The sequence below is a fragment of the Myotis davidii genome, unplaced genomic scaffold (assembly GCF_000327345.1).
Source record: "Myotis davidii unplaced genomic scaffold, ASM32734v1 scaffold79, whole genome shotgun sequence".
Classification (NCBI taxonomy): Eukaryota; Metazoa; Chordata; class Mammalia; order Chiroptera; family Vespertilionidae; genus Myotis; species Myotis davidii.
The window spans coordinates 7,312,057-7,333,028 of NW_006294339.1; the positions used below are offsets into that span (position 1 = coordinate 7,312,057).

The 20,972-nt window shown below is 45.4% G+C and overlaps 1 protein-coding gene across 6 annotated transcripts in view; it reads left to right on the forward strand.

Moving 5' to 3' along the window:
* Positions 1-20,222, forward strand: part of FGGY (FGGY carbohydrate kinase domain containing) — a 408,675-nt gene extending 388,453 nt beyond the window's left edge. For 5 of the 6 annotated variants that reach the window (XM_006768373.2, XM_015566976.1, XM_006768371.2 and 2 more), the window contains one exon: positions 20,132-20,222. In XM_006768373.2, coding sequence (XP_006768436.1) covers positions 20,132-20,197 — 66 coding nt within the window. In that variant the 3' untranslated portion in view covers positions 20,198-20,222. The remainder of the gene's footprint in view (positions 1-20,131) is intronic. The other variant, XM_006768375.2, reaches the window with a different exon arrangement.
* Positions 20,223-20,972: the final 750 nt, after the last annotated feature.

Sequence of the window (20,972 nt, forward strand, 5' to 3'; positions counted from 1 at the left end):
GGGAAGCCAGAGAGACCCAGGTTTAAATCCCTGCTCTCGGGTCAGCTGTATCGTCTCAGACAGAGTAACTTCAACTTGACCGAACCTCAGTTTCCTCATCTGTAAAATGAGGGCAATCCGGGGCTGGAAGGGGGCCATGCATTGTTGAGTGGACGCACACTCAACATAGTAAATTCAGTCTCGTTTTCATTCCCTTCCCGTTCGATCCAGCCAAACGGGAAGGCAGGGGCTGCCCCACTTGGCCTTTGAATGCTCCCCTGTAGCTTTCTTAAGCCTGTCCCTGCAGTGTCCACATGTGCTTGGCTGAGTATTCTGAGATCACAATGTCTTTAAGGGAAGTCCTTTTGACGACAGCTAAAATTAGGCTTCTCTTTTGCTCCTCTGTTTACCACCTCCCTTCCTATTTTAACTAATTGGGGGCATTGACACTCAGAAACACTTGAGAAAACTTGGGAGAACACCTGGGAGTTGTTCTAGATAGCAGCAGTTGCTCCCTCCCCACGTGCAGGCCTGGAAGAGGATGATCCCAGGTCAGGGAGAAGGAAGGGTACCCCAGAGGAGAGGAAGGGGTGCCAGGACCTGTCTGCAGGTTGGCAAAGGGAACGGGGTAGGGGTCCTATCACTGTGACCTCCACCTTCTGCTGAAAGGTGCAACGTGGGAGGACAGAGAGGGCAAGGGAACCAGAGGAAAGAGACGTGAAGGGAAGGAAGGCATTCAGAAGTTGAGCTGGTTGGTTATTTTATTGGACATTTCATGCAAACTGTTATTCTAACTTAGACCCCTGCAGTATTCTCCCAACCGGCCTCATGCCCCATGCCTGCTTGCTTTTCACTGGAACCAGACAGGGCACGGGAAAATGCCGGGTTCACCCCCTGGAACTCCTGCCATGGATTTCTACCCTTGAATTTAGGAAATGTGCGAGAAAGAAAAATAAATGTGGGCTTGCAAGCAGAGAGGGCCCGGTGGAGGTGTGAATTTAGAACTCACCACAGGGTTCATTTCCTCTGCAGGCCTTTCTTCCCTGGAGTCAGATTAACCTGAGTTTTATCTTGCTTTCTGTACCTCCCAGCTGTGTGATCTTGGGAAAATTGCCTCACTTCTCTGTGCCTAATTTTTATCTGATAACTGGGGACAATAACTGTAATTAATTCATAGAATTGATGTGAGGATTAAATGAATAGCTTTTCTTTTTATTTGCTTATTTTTAAATGAATAGCTTTTCAATCTTTAGAATAGTGACTGGCACATAACTGCTCAGTAAGTTTTATCTGTTGTTATTGTCATCGCTGTTATCATTGTTATTATTATTTTTATCCCCTTGGCTGTAATGCTACCCCTCCACCCTAGGCACCAACTCTTTTCTTGACCTAAGTCCTCCTCTTCCTTCATCCCTGAGCTTAAATGTCACTCCCAGAGGGAAGTATCCCCCAATCCCATCAATCTCAGCTAGTGTTCCTCACACAATAGGCTGTAGCCCTTTGTGCTTCCACTCCACAGTACATAGTGTAAAGCATCATTGTAGCTATCTGTGTGAATATTTGTTTAATATCTCCTCCACAAGGCTCGAAGTTTCCCAAGGATAGGGATCATGCTTTTGTTCACCAGTGACTGCCTGAACCTAAGATCATGATCAGCACATAGTAGATGTTCAGTAAAGTACATGAAGGGAAGGAGGAAGAAGGAAAGAGAGATGGAGGCAGGGAGAGAGGGGCAGAGAGACAGGAAAAGAAGATTATTGGGGAAAAGTAAAAATACTTCCAAAGCCCTCCCTCCTTGGAATCTGTCCTCTCTCTCCATAAGATATCAAAGGCTGCATAGTAGCTTTTTGCTTCTCGCTCCCTCTGTCAACACTTATCTCTCCCACACCCGGCCCTCCTCTTTGGGGCCTCTCCCTAGACTTCCCCATGTAGATAGTTGATATGATGAAGATTCCCTCTAGAATGGTGACTATCCCCTAATCCCTTCTTGTTAAACATAATAAATGTGTAAACATTTATCATCCCCAATGCCCACACCTTGTGTGAACAGCTGCCACCAGCCTGCCTTTGGTACACCACTCAGTTAAGCAAATGGATTCTTCTACCTGGCTTTGAATCCTGGTTCTACCACCTTGAATCTTGGGTGATCTTGGGCAAGTTCCTCACCTTCTGTTCACCTCTATCCCCCCCACCAGAAAATAGGGATAATAATGATAATATCCATCTTTTGAGGTTGCTGCGAATATTGCTGAGATAAGGTGTGTACTCTGACTATGGTGCCAAACACATAGGGCACTGCAAATGCCAGCCATTGCCACTGGTGTGCGCTTCATGAGTGGTGGGGTTCTCTTTTCCATTTCCGTCTCCTCCACAAGGGCAGGAGTGAGACCTATTCCCCGAGGAGGAATCTGGTGGGGATGAGTGAGAGAGGGAAGTGGAAGAAATTCCCATCTAGTTTCTTATTTAAATGGGCCTCCCCATCTCCATTCCAGACTTGAAAAGCTGCTAAGTGCCCCTTGAGTTCCCCATCCGCATCCTGCACACGGTTCCCATGGAGCCCTCTACCCCATGCACACCCACATAAAGGCTGCTATGGTTCCCCGCACCAGTTTCTTGCTCCAAGATGTCTGTGCACAGCGGTCCTGGTATGTTTCCATGGCCTCAGGGCCTCTTTCTTGACACCCATTTTCACACCCATTTCCTTCCATCCCCTCCTCGCCACCTTGAGAAAACGGAGGTGCCCCTGTGGAAAGCTGTGAGCCGCACACACTGTGGTGGGTGCCCAGAGGCTGCACTTACATCCCAGGTTGTCAGAGCTTCTGCTGCTTAAAAAGAGGTGGGGGAAAGTGTCTTCACATCTCAGGTGTAAGTGTCAGATCTTGCAGCACTTACAGGGACAAATCCATTTCTTACTGAATAATGGAGCTTACAACCCACATGACCGGCTGATGTAAGCTTTGGCCAGGTCTGTGAGGAACCTTTGCAACATTGTTTCTCTTTATGTTCTTTCCTGGTAGCTACTGTGCTCTGAGCAGGAGGGGCCCAGGCTGAGGCTCTGTCTCTCTCTCTCCTGTTACCCACGGACCCTGGATAAGCTGGCTCTATGCAAACAGCTCTAAGCACCAATCCTCACTGTCCTTCTACCTAAGTGAGCCAGATGCCTAAGCCACAAAATCTAAAAGTTCTTTAGTATTTCTGACAGCCTTCTCCCTAGCATCCCCATCGGTCATCACCAAAGCCTCCTGAGCACCTGCCACATCTGTGTGCACCTGCCTCGTCCGTCAGTGCGCCCTCACCTTCCCCTGGACCTCTGCTCCTGGCCCCGCAGGCTGGATGTGGCAGAGCAGCTGGGGGTGGCACGTCTGGTTTCCCAGAGCTCCCAGGTCCCAGTGCCGTGGCCCATTCCTGCCTCTCAGCTGTCTTATCCACATCTGCCCCCGCTCTATCTGCTCCAACCACATTGGCATCATTCCTCGGTGTGTCGCTTTCCCTTCCTCCACGTGGTTCTCGCCTCTGCTGGATGCATCTGCCGATCCTCCACCTAGGGAAAGTCTGCACACCCTCTGAATGCCAGCTAAGCCATAACATACAGGCTGCTTACTTACATGCACGCATACACATATACATATCACGCATGCATATCATGCATACCATACTATACATGCACATGTACCATAAATCCTGTGAGGCAGTGCAGCTCAGGAATGCTGGGACCCTCCCTGGCCTTCATGCCCTGGAACAGCCTGGGGGAGGAGAGAACCCTCATCTCCCACATTCAGAGGGTCCAACATAGGGAGGGTCTAACGAGACAGCTGTCCGAGCCATGCTGCTCTTGCAAGCAGAGAGGGCCCAGGAGGAGGCTGTGGACAAGATAATTTCTTATTCTGTTCTTTCTCCTAACTTGACACATTATTTTTGATTGTCTGGCAGAGATTCATTTGATTTATGCAAATACACTAGCAACGATTTTCTGCCCAAGCTACCAAACACAGCCTCACCTTTCTGTCTGGCCATATCCAAAAACATTCTTTCAAATAATTTTTGTTCTTTTGGGTTTCATTCTCCCAGGAACAGATGATGCAAGGTGGGGGTGGCGGGCAGGTGGGGGAGAACCCCTTAGGAATTTGAGAGTGATTTGAGGACATTCACTAAAAGAGCTCCACTCACTCTCCCCCGCCCCACACACATTCCTGGCCCCTTCTACTTACCAGCCCTCCACTTTCTCCCTACCCTTCTTCAGCTTGTGGGAAAGACGTGCAGCCTGGGAGTCCCGAGTCCTGAGTGTAGTCCTAGCTTTGACATCACTTGATTTTGTGGTCTTCTCTGAGTATTGTCACTTTCCTCCTCTGAGGCACTCTCAGCACTGTCACAGGCCACCCCTGAAGCCACTGGACACAGAGGTAACCAAATATAAGAGACTTGCTTTGCTCAGCCTGCGTGACTCAGTTGAACATCATTCTGTGCACCAAAAGGTTGCCGATTCAATTCCTGGTCAGAGCACATGCCTCGGTTGCGGGTTTGATCCCCAGTGGTGTGAGCAGAAGTGGGAGAGAGTGCCATGGGGCTTCCTGGATGTCTGGTACTTAGATATGATCCCTGGGTATTCCCAGGGGCATGGCACATGGCAAATGCTCAGTGATTATGGGCTGAAAGGAATCTTTTAGGGACTATTTTCTGGGTCAGATATTCTATGGTTGACAAGATGGTCAAAGATTAGAAATCAGAGTTGCAGAGCTGGGAACAGTGCACAGGGAGCACTGGAAACAGCTAGGTTGGGATTCCTGTGGTGGGACCTTGGAGTCTAAGCTCTCTCTTGGGCTACTGATGGCATCTCCTCATTTGTAAAATGGGCCAGTGCCTACTGGGTAGTTGTGAGGATGAGACAAACCAAGGATGCAAAGCTCCTGGCACGTGTACATGCTCAGCAGAAGCAGATCCCCCCACACTCCCGTCCCTCTCCGTGCCTTCTAGGACTGAACCACTGCTTCCATTCCCCAAATTATCTTTTCTCCCTACACTGTCTTCCAATCACAGAAAACAGAAGAGGGTTCCCTCCAGTTTCCCAGCCATGATTGTCCTTGGGTTTCTTGGTTGTTATGTTTTGGTCACTTTGGGGTCCTGGTGACCCTAGGTGACCATTCTGCGGAAACCGCGACATTTTAGATCGTGGCTTCCTTCCCAGTTTTGAATAAACAGCAAAAGCTTTTTTTTTTTTTTTTTTACCTTTTATTCCAACTCTCGTTTGCCATCTGGTGCCTGGCTTGGCTGCATCTGTGTTTGCTTAATGACTTTAAGCGAAGGCCGAGTTTACATATGGGAAGAAGGCGAGGGCTTTGCTGATGTCTTCCATATGTTCTTCTATTCATATATTGTGATTTTTGTAACCTCAGCAGCATAGATCCCTGCAGACAATCCTCACACTGTTCCCTGGAGGCCCGCTGCTTTGTGTGTTCAGCTGGGAGTTTTCGTGAGAACGTTTCTGCAGTGCCCATTCCTTTAGCATAGCCTGGGGTGGCTCTGAGATGGGCACAGAATTACGGTTCTCGGCGGTTCTTCTTTTTGAACGGAGGAGGCTCACTTGATTTGGGTGGTCCTAGGGAAGAGGCCTGGGTATGGGGGCTTTCTCTCCATTGGTAGGTGGTATGAATTCAGACAAGTTCGATATCCGCTCCAGTCCTCAGTGTGCTCATCGCAAACCCAGAGGCTGGGGGTGGGTTGACACTGACACCCCACCATACCTGCTTTCCCTCGTTCTGTTTCCTCCTATGCTTCTGGCACTGGGTTTCCAGTCTTACAGCTCAGTCCGCAAGGCCCCAGCACGTGTCTTCCCTCCTCTCAGCTCCTGAGCGGAGGTGCCTATGGGGTGTAACCCAAGAGAGACATCCCCTCTTCTGCATACTGCATGAATGAAAGAGGATGAGACCTAGTTCTTGTTTTGTAAGCAGTCATCTTGATTTCTTTTCCTGGAGTGTACTTCAGGCTCAGTTTAGTGTGAAGGTTTGTGAGCTTCCTGAGACAGAAGGACCAGGGCTTGGAACCTGCCCATCCTCTTAGCAGCTTGTGGCCCTGAGCAGTTTTCTTACTTTTCCTGAGCCTTGTCTTCCTTCTCTGTAAAATGGGGGTAATACCTGCCCTGTATCAATTAGTTCCTAGCATGGTGTTTTGCATAAAGCAAATGACCCTCACGTTTGTTAAAATGTAAGAAATGCTCCACCTATTCGCAGAAGTTCCTCCATATCCCATTGCCTAAGTCCCCAGTCTAGTCTGGTCTCCCTCTGAGACTCTCCAATCACACCTGTATTTCCTCAGTGGCCTTGGAGTTCCAGGAGGTCAGGGGTCAGAGCTGTCAGGTTCCCCAATGTGGTCAGGTTCACTGATGTGTGCCTGGCATACCATAGGTACTCAATAACTGACGGTTTTATGCATAATCTGGCTCAAACTTCCCATTTTGGAGAAGAGGAAATTGGGAGCCAAAGAAAGGAAGCAACTTATTCAAAATCACAGAGCCCAGACTAAGACTAATCCAAGATCGGTGCCTCCTGATTCCCAGATCAGTTCCCTTTCCAGGACATCATGTGCTTGTCTATAATTTAGTAACCAGAGGGAAGTAGACTGAATTCCCTGTGTCTTGTGAAATCCAGAGCAAGCTCATATTCATAAACACAGCTGGCAGAGTTGTTGTTTTCTGTGTTTGTTTTAGGTAAAAGGCCTGGAAGTCCAACTCTGTAATAAACTCCCTGTTTCTAAAACTAGAAGCTCCTACCAATTTCATTCCCTGCAGCCCCCATTCTGTCCATTGTTCATCTTCCTTCCCCTCATTAAACAGAGGCATCAGCTGGTGTTCAGTGTTGAATGGTGCCTTCATTCCATGCTCCTTATCACTCCCCTGCCCAGGCAGCATGTCATGTGTAGCACAAGATTAGGAAGTGCTGTCTTTAAATAGCAGCACTCAAGAGAACATTACAAGATCCTAGGTAGTGCTGGGCCATGTGGGGGAGGGGCAGGGAGGCGAGGAGTTGGATATAATAATTACAACAATAAAAGTAACGCAAATTTTAATGCTATCAACACTAATTTGACGGTTTGCATGCATTTTCTCAATCACTGAATAATTCTTTCTCTTAGTTCTATTGTACAGATAAGTAAACTAAGACACAAAGAAATTAGCCCAAAAGGTACCAATAGCTCGAGCCATTCAGGTAGAAGAGCCAGAGTTTCAGTCTAGGAAATCTAGAGTCCATGATCTTGATTGCCTGACACCCGACAATGAATTTGTTGACCTAACAGTTAGGAAATTCCAAAAAGAGCAAATGAGAGAGATCCCAACATTGCTTTCTATAGATATCACACCCTGATTCATTCATCCATGCATCTACTCATTCATTCTTTCATTTCTCAGCGTGTATAGAAGGGTCACATTATATCAGTTGCTGGGAATATAGAGGCCATTAGATCTCACAGTCTAGTTGGGGAGACATATCAGTAAACAGACATTTATCCTACTGTGCACTAAGTGCTAAGGTAGAGGGAAACCAAAGGGCTTTGGGAGTACAGAAAAGACTATCAATCAATTTAAAAGGAGCCACAATGGCCTATCCTGGACTTGCATTCCATACCTTTCCCTCTCTCTGTCTGACCTCTGCTTCCTCCCTACCATGGTGGCTTCACAGTTGCCTTCCAGCCTTTCCCTTGTTTTGGGGCTTTGGTATTTTCCTTGGCCTCCCCAACTCTTGGATTCAGATTCAACCTCTCTGTTTGTCTTTTCCCTCCTGAAGTAGGTTTAAAATAAATTCTGGCTTAGCCAGAGGGACTTCTGTTCTGTAAGCAAATCTAAGGTCAGCCCTAAATGTGAGATCAGGGTGTCCAAGCCCTACCTCTCATGTGACTCTGGCCTAGGAGAGTTGGAAACCCAAAGCAGGGAGCTTTAAGGAGTGCAGAAGGAGGGAGGGAGGGATGGGTGGATGGATGGATGGATGGATGGATGGATGGATGGATGGACTGTGTCTTAGATAATTTGCTTATTTACCAACCTAAGACACCCAATAAACTGACCCTAGTGATTAGCCAACATCCCTTGCAGCTCAATCATTATGCACTGTTTTAATACCATTACATTTTGATTCCTTGCTGCCAGTTATAGTTCCACATCTGCTGGCCAAAGAATCTTGCGAGTTTGGAATTAACTTTGAAGCAAGCCGCATAAATGTCCAAGGTGTTCAGCCTCTGAGAGCTTCTGGGATGTTGTGCATTCTCTAGTTGCAGTCTCCCAATGGCCTGCTCCATCTTAAACAAAGTGTCTCCCGTACATCCATAAATGAAGCATATCTTGGCTAAATGACTTTTTTGTGAATGAGAGATACCAGTTGAATTTGGCAACTAAGAGGGCATTAGTGGTGATTCTTGTTTGTTGGTGTGTTTGATGAAATAGATAGTACATTCTATTCCAGCTATGGAAGAAGTTTGAGCAGGAAGTCGTATAGGGATTGAAAGAAAAGGGCGAACTGAGGTTCTGGAGATCACCATGAGGTGGGGGAAGGCATTGGGTAAGAATGCTGGGGCAAATTCGAAAATTGGACTAATTCAGAAAGTGGCTATTAGAATATTGGAATAGACATAAGTGTAGCCCTCTCAGTGATGACCAGTTTCAGGGTGTAGCTGGAGAGTGAGTGCTGAAGTAAAGTGGAGACTAGAGTTCCTGGAGTGAGAAATATTTCGTAACCAGTGAGATTCAGCATTGGATGGGCCTTGTAAAGAGATGCTGAGATCTTCTGTGATAATGACACACCTCCAGGTGGATAGGGAGACTTCAGCCTAGGCCTTGGTCTCATTTAACATAGGAATGTGAGCAAGAGGCTGATGATGACAGCAGGGAGGTAGGTATGATGGTATCTCCATCATTGAGTGGTGTCAAACTCAGAGGAGCAGGGTGTTTGCTTGCAGATGGAAGAACAATAGTCTGGAAATGATCATGAGAGCCTTGGAAATATTGACACTCAAGCATATGCATGGGAAGTCTTAGTTTGTTTGTTTTTTTCCTTAATGTGTTATTATTCATTGTAGAGTGAGAAGAAGGGAGAGGAAGAGAGAGAGAGAGAAAGAGAGAGAGACAGACAGAGAGAGAGAGATGTGAGAAAGAAACATCGATCAGTTGCCTCCCAAACAAGCCCCGGCCTGGGATTGAACCTGCAAACCCAGATATGTGCCCTGGCCAGGGAATCCTTGCAATCTTTCAGTGCATGGGACGACATGAACCAAGTGAGCCACACCAGCCAGGGCACATATAGCTTTTGATAAACTTTCTGGGAAAATAAGGTTTGTTTCAGTTGGTAGGTAATTAGTAATAGTAATAATAATAATAATAGCTATCCTTGTAAGCATTAGTCCACACAGCAGGCCTATGAAATAGGTATTTAAGTCCCTTTTCAAAATGAATAAATTGAGGGACGGAGTATTAAGTGGCAGAGCTAGGATTTGAATCATGGCATGTATATCACCAAAGCCTTTGTTCCATAGTGCGTGGTTAAGCGTACAGGTTCCAAATACATGTGATTTCCTCATCTTTCATCAGGGACATAAAGTAGATAAAGTATTTAATACAGTCCTGGGCCATAGTAAGTACTCAGTAAATGTTAGCTACCATGATTACTGTTGTTGAGCGATTGCTATTATTATTTCTTCTCCAGCTTTCTGCAGTACTTTATGCCTTTTCAGACAGGCATGTGGCTAGGACCATTTATTTTCAATCAACAGTAGATTATTAGATGGGTGATAGCTTGCAGGTTGGGAGTCTGTAATCTGTCTGATGCTTTTAGCAAGAATCCTTATTTTTGCTGCCCCCAGTGCCACGTTCTCTGTGACTGGATTGTAATGAAACTGTACTTTGCTGCAGAAACACAGTGGGGTATATTCTCTCGCAGAGTGGGCCTAATAAAACCCTAATGCAGTGTGCTATTGGGAGTCACTGGTTCCCTTGTTAACTGAGAGTTAACTTAAAAAAGACATGTGCATGAAACCAACAGGTTGTAGAGTTGGCAAAGCCTTTAGAAATAGTTTAATCCAACCCCTTCATTTTACTGATAAGGAAAGTGAGTCCCAGGGAGGGGAAGGGTCTCACTCAGGGTCATACAGCTGGCAGTAATTGTCTTTCTAAAATTAATGTGAACAGTCTTTCCATATGTCAATGAATGCACCTTCCTACCCCTGTAAGCACAATATCATGACGATGATTAACTTTGTCTAACAGCGGGAAAAGCTAGCTTTTAGGGTCTTGCAGGGCTCTGAAGTCATCAGATCTCTAGTCACGCACTAGAGATCTTCCTGTTGGTTGCACACTCCTCAAGGAATGGGCCTGGTCTTATTCATGAGTTAAAGCACATTTCAAATCCTACCTCACCCATTTCTGGTTTAGGCAAGTCACTTAACCTCTTTGAGCCTCTGTTTCCTTAGTCCAAATTAGGTAATAAGGCCTCTGTCACCAAATGCTTGTGAACATCAGATGAGGCAAGATGCAGATACATAGTGCCGCTCCAGTGGGCATTCAATAAGTTTGTACTTCCAGCTGATGTTTAACTAAGGCTGTGATAAAAGCTTGGGCTACATCAAAAAATAAGAAATCCAAGGACCCTGCCTCCATGGAAGGACGAGTAGAGGTGAGGAAGGAGACAATCAACAAAGATACAAGTGAACTAGGGATAGATGCTCAGGTCATGGTACGTGCTATGAAGGATAATAAAGACAAGAAAGTGAAATGATGGGAAAAAGAGCATTTGGGAGAAGTGGACCATTTCAGCTAGGAGTGGCCAATGGTGGCCTCATAGCGATTATATTTGAAAAGGCCCTAAATCATATAAAAAAGCTAGACAGTCAGAGGTCCAGGAGAGGAGGGTTCCTGAGAGAAGCAGGAAGGCCCTGGGCAGGAGCAAGCTTGACATGTGCATGTAACCAACAGCAAGGTGGCCAGTGTATCTCTAGCATGTTGAGCACAGTGAACAGGACATTATATGAGGTTGGAAACATTGTCACAAGCTCCATCTTGAAGTTCTAGGCTATCCTGCAAAATTTGAATTTCATTCAGAAACCAGGGGAAGTCCATTGTAGTTTTTAGGGATGAGAGACTCTTATAGAACAAAGTTCAAATGTTTGATCTTTGTCCCTGATTCCTGAAACCCGTGGAATCTCTCAAGTGGAAAGAATGTATTTTATATGCTGATGAGAAGACTGGTGGCAGGGGACCTTAGGTAGTAGCTTCATCATGGGGGTTGGTTGCTGGAAAGGCCAAGGCCTGATTAAAGAGAGGTTGGAACTTTCAGCATCACCCCCTGACCACCAGGGAGGTAGAGGGGCTGGAGAGCGAGTGAATCACCAAAGCCGATAATTTAATCAATCCTGCTTTGTCATGAAACCTCCATAAAAACCACTAAGCCACGGGATTTGGAATGGACACTCCACACCCCATAGCTTGTCCTATGTGTCTCTTTTATTTGACTGTTCCAGAGTTGTGTCCTTTAAAGTAAACTGGTAATAGTAAGCAAACTGCTTCCCTGAGTTCTGTGAGCCGTTCTAGTCATCAAATCTAAGATGGGAAGGCTGGTCATGGGAACCTCCTATTTATTAGTACAGCTGGTCCAGCAGAAGTATGGGAGGCCTGGGCTTGCTAATGACATCTGCAGTCTTGTGGGACTGAGTTCTTAAACCTGTGGAGTCTGATGCTACTCCAGGTAGTTAGTTTCCAAATTAAATTGATTGTAGGACAGCCAGTTGTCTGGAGATTTAGAGAATTGATTGGTCTGAGGAAAAACCCCCATACATTGGAGTCAGAAGTATTGTGGTTAAAAACATCCCAAAAGGATAAACTTTAACTCACCTCATTTACTGATTGATTCAACCAATATTTATGAATGGCCCATTCTGGCCAGGCTCAGTTCTTAGTGCAGTAAATGAATCAAATAAGAACCCCTGGCCACATGGAGCTTGCATGCTAATAAATATGCAAAATTTATGGAGTATTTACTTCCTGCTGGCTCTGTTCTGAGTGTGTTTACCTGCAGTAACTCACATGATCCTACCAGAAGTCCTACAAGAGGCATACTATTATTATCTCCATCTTTATGAAAGGAAACAGGCATAAAGAAGTTAAATAGTTTGTCTGTGATAATACAGCTAGTGACTGATACAGCCCAACTTTACCCCCTGGCAGTCTATCTGATTCAGTCAGAGCCTATCATTTTGTCTCTCCCTGAAAACCACCCTGAGGGGCCCTGACTGCTATGAGAATGCCAGTTTGGGGACCAGTGGGAAGTGGTAGTCAGAGAGTCGGATACTGGGGTTTTCAACAATGCTATGAGTAGATACTATTACTCCCACTTTATAAATGGAAAAACTGAGGCTTAGTTCACACATCCAGTAAGTAGCAGAGCCCAGATACTACCCTAACCCTTTTATTTCTGAAACTCAATATCTTTCCACTAGCATTTCCATTTCCTGCAGAATTCGAGAGCTTCCACTCCTTTATGATCAAGAGACTAATTTGAAGTATATTTTAGCATCAAGATTAGAAAACTGGGCATTTAAATTTCTATTCCCATTTGGTAGGCATATAACTAAAAAATAAATAAAATGTGGATACACCAACATATATATTAGACACATATAGGATGTTTTTTCTTTTATCATTTTTAAATTGAAATATATTATGCATAAAGTGAAATATATAGATCTTAAATGTACATTTTGATGAAATTTGAAATGTGTACCCCCATGTAATCAACACCCTAAACAAAATATATGCGTGTATATGTAGGTAGGTAGGTGGGTAGATAGATGGGATTTAAAATTATAATGGAGGTGTTGAGTCTTCTTATCATGATTAATGATGAAGACTTCTCCCACTAATTGACATTATTGTTTCCAGTGCACGGAGGTTGCACAGAATACCAGATGTGGGTCAAAAGATGACTGTGTCAAAAATAAAAACAAAATTAACTAAAAGAACAACTAGCCATTTTTAGTGCTTGTTGGAGGAAAATCACACTGCTATCCTCTCTGTTTTTCTGTGGAGGGGTCATGTGCCTCAGCCCACACATTAGCATGTGAGCCTGTTGTTCCAGTAAAATGAGTCAGAGTTCCTCAAGACGGCAGGTTCGTGTATCTCAGAGCTGTGTGTCAGCATCTCTGAAAAAGGTACAATGTATTGTATTGGCATGTCACACACACACACACACACACACACACACACTCGTTCTCACACAAGAGATCCCACAGCTAACTAGCAGCAGAAGTGGGATTTGAACTCAAGCTTAGGGGACTCAAGCATGAGGCTTCCGAATTACAATGAGGTACAGGAAGGACTATGGGGCCTGTATGGAGGGCTAAGCAAAGGCCTGGAGTCAGAAATGGGCTTGAATTCTGCCTGTACTACATATTGCCTTTATGACCTTGGGTCAATTTTATACTATTTACTTCCTTGATTCATAAAGTGAAGATAAATGATAACATCTGTGTCATAAAGTCATTTTGAGGATTTAAAAGGTCATGTACATAAAGCAATTAGCACACTGCGTGGCACAGAGTTAGGACTGGGGAGTGCTGGTTAAACCAGTAACACAGCAGCAGCCGTGGAAGTTGTCTGCTAGGTCAGTAGGTGCCAGTAGATGTTTCTTGGTCATACACTCTATCAGTTAAAAACATGTTGAGCTTGCGTCTTCAATACATGGAAACTTACTTAAGAATGGGCGTAGATGTGTTCTGTGCTTATGGATTCAATACACTATGAAAACAGGTGAAACACAGCTGTGTTCATGCTAACATTATGCAGGATTTTTTTAAAAAATATATTTTATTGATTTTTTACAGAGAGGAAGGGAGAGGGATAGAGAGTTAGAAACATCGATGAGAGAGACACATCTATCAGCTGCCTCCTGCACACCCCCCACTGGGGATGTGCCCGCAACCAAGGCACATGCCCTTGGCCAGACTCGAACCCGGGACTCTTCGGTCCTCAGGCCGACGCTCTATCCACTGAGCCAAACCGGTCAAGGCCATTATGCAGGATTTTAAGGTGCACTGTACATCGAAGGCCAGGTATGTTTTTGATGATTGCTAAATGCTTTTGTTTGTGCCTATGTATCTATATCTCAGACAGTATTCTTGATAATTTTGATTTTTTTTCCCCCAGCTCTTATCTGACTAGGTCTTCATTGTTTTTACCTTATAGTATAAAGAGCTAATACCAAATATAAAAGTATCTCCATTCTCTTCTTCTTTTTTTTAATCCCCTCCCAAGGATACATTTATTGATTTTAGAGAGAGAAGAAGGGAGAGAAAGAAAGAAAGAGAGAGAGACATCAATGTGAGAGAAACATCAACATTGATTGGTTTCCTCCCGTACACACCCTGACCAGGAATCATATCTGCCACCTTTTGGTATATGGGATGATGCTCCAACCAACTGAGCCACCTGGCCAGGGCACCATTTTCTTATTTAGTTGAATCTGAATTATCAACATTACCTTTAATCCTTAGACCCAATCTTTTTCAGCCCGTTGCCCATTTTGTGAGGGTTGCTTTAAATAAACTAGATAATCCCTATGACTCCCTAGGCCATGTAAAGAACAGCACATAACAAACCCTTGGAGCTGTGGACATAGAGGTGAGAGCTCCCACGCCCCTCTTCAGAAACTCACATCTTACCTGGCCCATGACTGTGTGATGTTTGGACCAACTAATGGATCTGGTGACAATCTGCATATTAAGGGCTGGCCAGGCTTAAGTAACTTCCTTAGACTGAAAATCATATAAATGGCACTTCCAATCCTTTCTTCCTTCCGGAATCCTAATGCAACACCTACCTTGAGCTCTCCCTAGAGTGCCTGCGGGCCATTTTAGGAACACCACTTAGAAGATCTTCATTGTCCCTGTTATGAAAGCCCTTGCCTTTTCCTTTAGCTACTGAGCTATCAGGAATCAAGTGCCTATAAGTGAGGGTCACCTGGGCATGAGACCTACGATGACCTCACTCCTCCCTACGGTAGCTCACAGTCTAGCTCTCATGGTGCTAGGACCTGGTTATTCCCTGTAGATCATGTCTCTGGACACTGCCAAGCTGTGTTGCCCTTTGATGCCTAGGTCTAGACTCCCCCATAGTCTCCCCAAGTCTGTTGTTCCCCTTCCCCTGGGGAGGGCTAGATGATCCCGGATCCTCCCTCCCCAAGTTAATGTGCCTGCCACTTGGGAATCCCCACCTTCTCCATGGGTGCTGAGAGCCCCTTCCTTTCCTTAACTTCATTTCCCTGGGTAACTCACACTAGTGTAGCCTAAAGCCCTTCAGTAGCTCCCAAACCAGGCCACAGTGCATGAGATCTGGGTGTTTCCTGCACCCACACAGGCCTGGTGATCACCAACGCTGCTCCCAGAAGTGGTGAGCCCTGTGTGCAAACTGGTAGCTGGGCCCTGACCAGGCGGGGAAGGGTCAAACCCCATGAATGCCTCCTTTCATGGTCGCAGGACAGGGCCCCTATTTTCCCCACAGAGACCCTCCACTCGCTTTCAGAAGTAACGATCAAATGTGAACTTTCATGGTTTATTTATAGCTCTGCCTTAGAGAGAGAAAGAAAAGAAGTGATTAAAATGCGATTTTACCAAATATTTTGTTTTTAAAAAGCTCCCATTGTGTGGGCAGAAAGGAAAGAGAAAAGTCACTGCATTCATTGTGCTGTCTAGACTCTCAAACAAAGAGGGTAGCGTGCTGCACATTAAGATTGTCCGGCTCCTGCCTGCTGACAAAAAGTATGAATTTTGAGGCCAACTTCAAATAGACCCCTTTGAACAGAAATATATTGTGGGGGGTGGCTATATTTAGCACGTGTCAGCATTTCCATAATAACTCCGTATTGTTATGCTGTGGTAATTTCCAGATTTATTGCAGCCAGTGGGTTCGTGAGGTTTCAGTTTTATGTTAATTATTTGGAGAAATTAGAAAACTCAGCAGTGCTATTTCTGATGACAGCGCTGATTCTCTGGGCGTTCTCCTTACTATGTCAAAGACCCACAGAGAGCCCTGCCTCCCAGGAGAGAGGAGGCTGAGCACCAATCACTTTGACTGCCCATAAGCATAACTTTCCATTTTTTAGAACGCAGTATTTTTTTTCCTTACAATTATCAAATCAGTATATGCCATGGTAGAAAATTTCAAAAACACACAAAAAAAGAACAAGAAAAATAAATGTCACGTGCTCTTGAACCTGTTCACATTTTAATACACGCTGACCCAATGTTTATTGTGCCTTCATATGTAACTTGCACGTAGAACAAACAAACTTCTTGAGATAGAATTGAGAGACACGTATTTTTTTACTCCCACGGCTCCTTTATGTTTTTGCAGCTGTTTTCTCTGCCCTGGTTAAAAATTCTGATAGTTGCACTAATTTCTTAGATACGTACAAAGTCACTTGGATAATACAAGTTTGATGGTCTCTTAAGTTGTAAGACATAGCCAAAATTCAGAAATGAGAATATAAAGAAATGTAGCGTCATCATCATTTCCATTTTCATCTGGAGATACGACCTCTCCGCACTCCTCAGGCTGATCTGCTGCAGGAGAGAAGGGGGCTACAGTCAGCCTTCTTTCCTCATTCACTTTGTTCCCAGCACATTCGCTTTTTTTCTGATTCCTCGGAGGGGTCAGGGAAGAGAGGTTGGGCGTGTGGGAAAGTTCTTATCTAATCAGCATTGTCATGAATGGTCTGTATGCTCTCTTAGCCTAATGGGTGTTTATAGGCTTTGTCATAGATTTTGTTGGAGGACCTCCGCTTCCTGAAACTTCTCACTTACAGTATCTTGTCTTGGTTAATGCCGTTCTGTTCTAGTATGTGCTTCTCTTCTCCTAATTCCTGAGAAATCCAGTAGATCTCTCAAGTTGACTCTGCCCCATTAGGTGTCCATGTTCGGTGGGACCTAAGACAGGCCATGGCAGCCTCTCACAGTGAGCCACGGGGCCTGGACACAGTCAGCCTTTTGGAGTCTGACAGATAGTGACTGTGCTGGCTGACCCTGGTGCAACCTGCCCTTCACTTCTGTGTTGACGTGCCAGCCAGCCCTGCCTTCCAACAGGAGCCACACTTATTTCAGGGTTCTACCACCTCGGGGGCAGGCCGAGTCCCTGTTGGTCTCGGTGAAACCTGCTCTCCTGACTTGTGAGGGGGACACTCTTCTCACCCCTCCCCTAGAACGAGGCCTGGTGCACAATAAACCCATAGTTGTCTCCTAAAAATCCAGCTCTTCTCCTGACCTTCCATGTGGACGAAAGATTTAAGAGTTGATTCATGGGTCCTCAACCACCCCTTTTGCAAATCCTTCAGGGTGGTCTGTTTGCAGCTCACTCTGGTATCTTATATCTGTCATCCTTAGATCTCAGCCAAATCTTCCATTTTAAGTGTTCTCTCACATGTCTGATCCTTGAGTTCATTCATCTCATACGTTCCCCGAATGTGTACGCTGTCCCAAATGCTGAGTTTGGCAGCAGAAATAATTATAGCAGCTCGTGTCTTAAGGAGCTCACTGTCTAGCTGGGGAGATGGATGTGCTAAGAAGAAATTGTGGTGCCGTGTCATACATGCTCTGATGGCTGGCAGCACAAGCCGCTGTGGGAGCAAAAAACACCATCTAGGAGGGAGGCAGGCAGGCAGTGGGATGAGTTAGAAAAACTCTTCTCTGTGGAGTAGACACCTGAGCTGAGTTCAGTGCTTAAGTCTGTACTTTTTTGAGAAAAAGTCACCTCTTTTTAAACTTTTGAAGTCTCTATTGTTGGTGTTTGTTTCTTAGTAACTTATTTTAAAAACAAGCAGAGGTGATATGAAGAAAGGATGAGAGAGTTCCAGGCCTGCCTTTTGTCCACAGGAAGGGAAGTGACATTTATGGGGCACCTACTATGGTGCAGGTTTCCTGATTCCACCCAGGAAGGCAGTCCTGGAGTGTGGTCTGAAGCTGAGCCCAGCCTGGGGAAGCTGGCCATGGGGTTGCCGAGGCCGTCTTAGCAAGACACAGGGATTCTGTCGGGGAGTCAGAACTACGCCTGGGAAGGAAAACGTCCTGACACATGCTGGGTGGGCAGAGCTCTTAAAACATCCTCCTGGAGTGGAATGCCAGTGACCTCACTACGATGTGTTTGATGTTTGCCCCTTCACAAAAAGGCCCCGGACTGCCCTTTTTTAGTTTTTATCCTTTCACCATGATTTCGTTTTCAATAATTTTTTATAACTTTTAAAATCTCCTTACTTAAAGCTGCCATTTCTTTTCTGCTGTCCATGTGCTTGTTGCTCTGAGCATCCCTGATCTCCCCCACTGTGTACTTTTTAAACCGTTCAGGGCAGGTAACTAGTTCAGAATGTTCTTGCTGTTCTTGGGGAAAAGTTGGTAGAGCATCCTTGCCGGAGTGTAAATGTGTGTAAGTGATGAGCAGAGGAAGAAACCTTCATGTTTCCTAACCCTGAATAGCCATTAAAAGGAAGTTTATCTGCTTCCAACCTCGTGTTTACCACACCATTGTGATCATGGTAAATGTCTTTTCCATTCTGTGGGAGTTACCTGATGGGACCCATGTGTTCTTTCTCTCTGTATTCCATGTACACACATTAAGTGCTGTGCTTGGCACATGGAAGGGGCTCGATACCTTTTATGAATATTAAGAAGCAAACAGAAAAGCCACTGGCCTCCTATAGTTACACTCTGGTTCGGGCAGGGAGTGGAGAAGGCAGATAAGGAACCCATGAACCAGTGCATCCATGGCACGTGAGAAGGGAAGTAATGGTAAATAATAAGTGTGTGAGTGAGTGTGTGTGTAAAATTCACAGGAAGGCGGCAAGGATGGGCACTTGGATATGTTCTGAAGATACACAGGGTCCCTGACATTCTGTGTGGTCATCAGCTTTTTACGTTTTCCCCTCCCCTGGTAGCATGTGAGTGTCTCTGGGACAAAGAGAATGTCTTATGCAAATGTGTGTCCCTAACACAGTGACTGCTACATAGTGAGTAATTAATAAACATACGGAATAATAAGCTGTACATATGTGACCCCGAGTGACTGCATCCTTAATAATAAGGCCTCAGCAGCTGCTTCCAAGACAGGGCCTCTTCTGAGGACCTGTGTCATGCTATTGCTCGCCATCTCCCTAGTCAAGTCTGCTGGACTCCAAAGTGTGGGTTCAGGCCATTCCCCTCACTTTGCCAAGCTTTCACAGCATTGGAAGACTGCCCAAAGAAACGGAACCATTTCATTCCTACCATGGAGCCAACACCATCTATGGTTGACGCTGATGCTGTGCACGCCAGACATGTCCACCCAGATGCTGACCCTGGCTGCCTGCTGATTGTTCCCTTGTAAATACAAGAGTGTCCTAAAGTCAGAGTCCAGAACTCAAGTCGAATGGCCTCATCCCAGAGGTCCATGTCTGTACTCACAGTTTCAAAGGCTGCTGGGGGAAAGCCCAAGGTGAACTGAAGAAGCCTTAAATAGTTTATCCTCCTGTACAGGGGCCAGGTGTGTTCTAGTCAGTTATTGTCGTCCTGAGTTAAGGGGACAATGTGCTCAGTGGCTTATGTTGCATCTTAAGCCCAGATGTCCAGGCAATGGGAAGGAGAAGTCATTGTCTCCCACCATTCCCTGCGAGCGGTCACACAGCTTCACCCTCTGGGCTGTTTATGCCCTGAAGGCCCCAATATTCAGCCTTTTATTAACCCTAGGCTGTGTGCTCATAGGTATAACTTGTAGTGTTTACTGGGGTTTTATTCCCATTACCAGAGAAAATAAGTTGGGGGGAAAGGACTAACTGAATATCTTTTTTTAAATATATTTTATTGATTTTTCACAGAGAGGAAGGGAAAGGGATAGAGAGTTAGAAACATCGATGAGAGAGAAACATCGATCAGCTGCCTCCTGCATACCTCCTACTGGGGATGTGCCCGCAACCAAAGTACATACCCTTGGCCGAAATCGAACCTGGAACCTTTCAGCCCGCAGGCTGACGCTCTATCCACTGAGCCAAACCAGTTAGGGCACTAACTGAATATCTTAAGGGGAAATGGATTCTAGTTAGAATCCCTTGCCTGGGACAAGCCTCACTTTAGGTTCAGCTTTCCAACTCCATGTTCTCTTTTGTAGGAGGCGATGGCAAGAATGAGCAAAGTTGGGAGAGTTGTGTTTCCCAGACTCGAGGATAAAAGGTAAGTTATGGTTTATGTGCACAATGATCAGGAACGAGAGCATGTAAACATGCAGCTCTAGGGCTGGAACAAGCCTTGGCAGTCAGGTAACCCAGTCCTTTCCTTCAATAGTTGGTAAAACTAAGTCCCAGAGAGCTAGAGTCACTTTCAGTTACCTCCAATCATGAGGTAGGGCCAGACCTGGGGGTCAGATACAAACTTCTGAACGTCAGGCCAATGCTCTTTTGTCTAGGTCATTAGCAGCAAATCTGCCCTTCTTGGTTCTAAAACATGGATCTCTTATATCTCTGTCAAAGGACACAGTAGCCTCTGTCCATTCTTTTATCCTTTGCATCACTTGGCATTGAAGGCTACATCATGACCTTGATCAGCACTTTAACCCCAGTCGCAAACCACTAATTTCTTGAGCTTCTACTTTAAGGCATTATGCTCACTAGCCATAGCTTTCGAGGGGAATAAGACACAATCATTTTTTTAAAAATATATTTTATTGATTTTTTACAGAGAGGAAGGGAGAGAGATAGAGAGTTAGAAACTTCGATGAGAGAGAAACATCGACCAGCTGCCTCCTGCACATCTCCCACTGGGGATGTGCCCGCAACCCAGGTACATGCCCTTGACCAGAATCGAACCTGGGACCTTTCAGTCCGCAGGCCGAGGCTCTATCCACTGAGCCAAACCGGTTTCGGCAAGACACAATCTTATTTACGCACAAAGATCATTTCAGAACAAAGGGTAAGTTCTACACAGTTGTCCAAGGAATTAAGGAATGGGAGCCT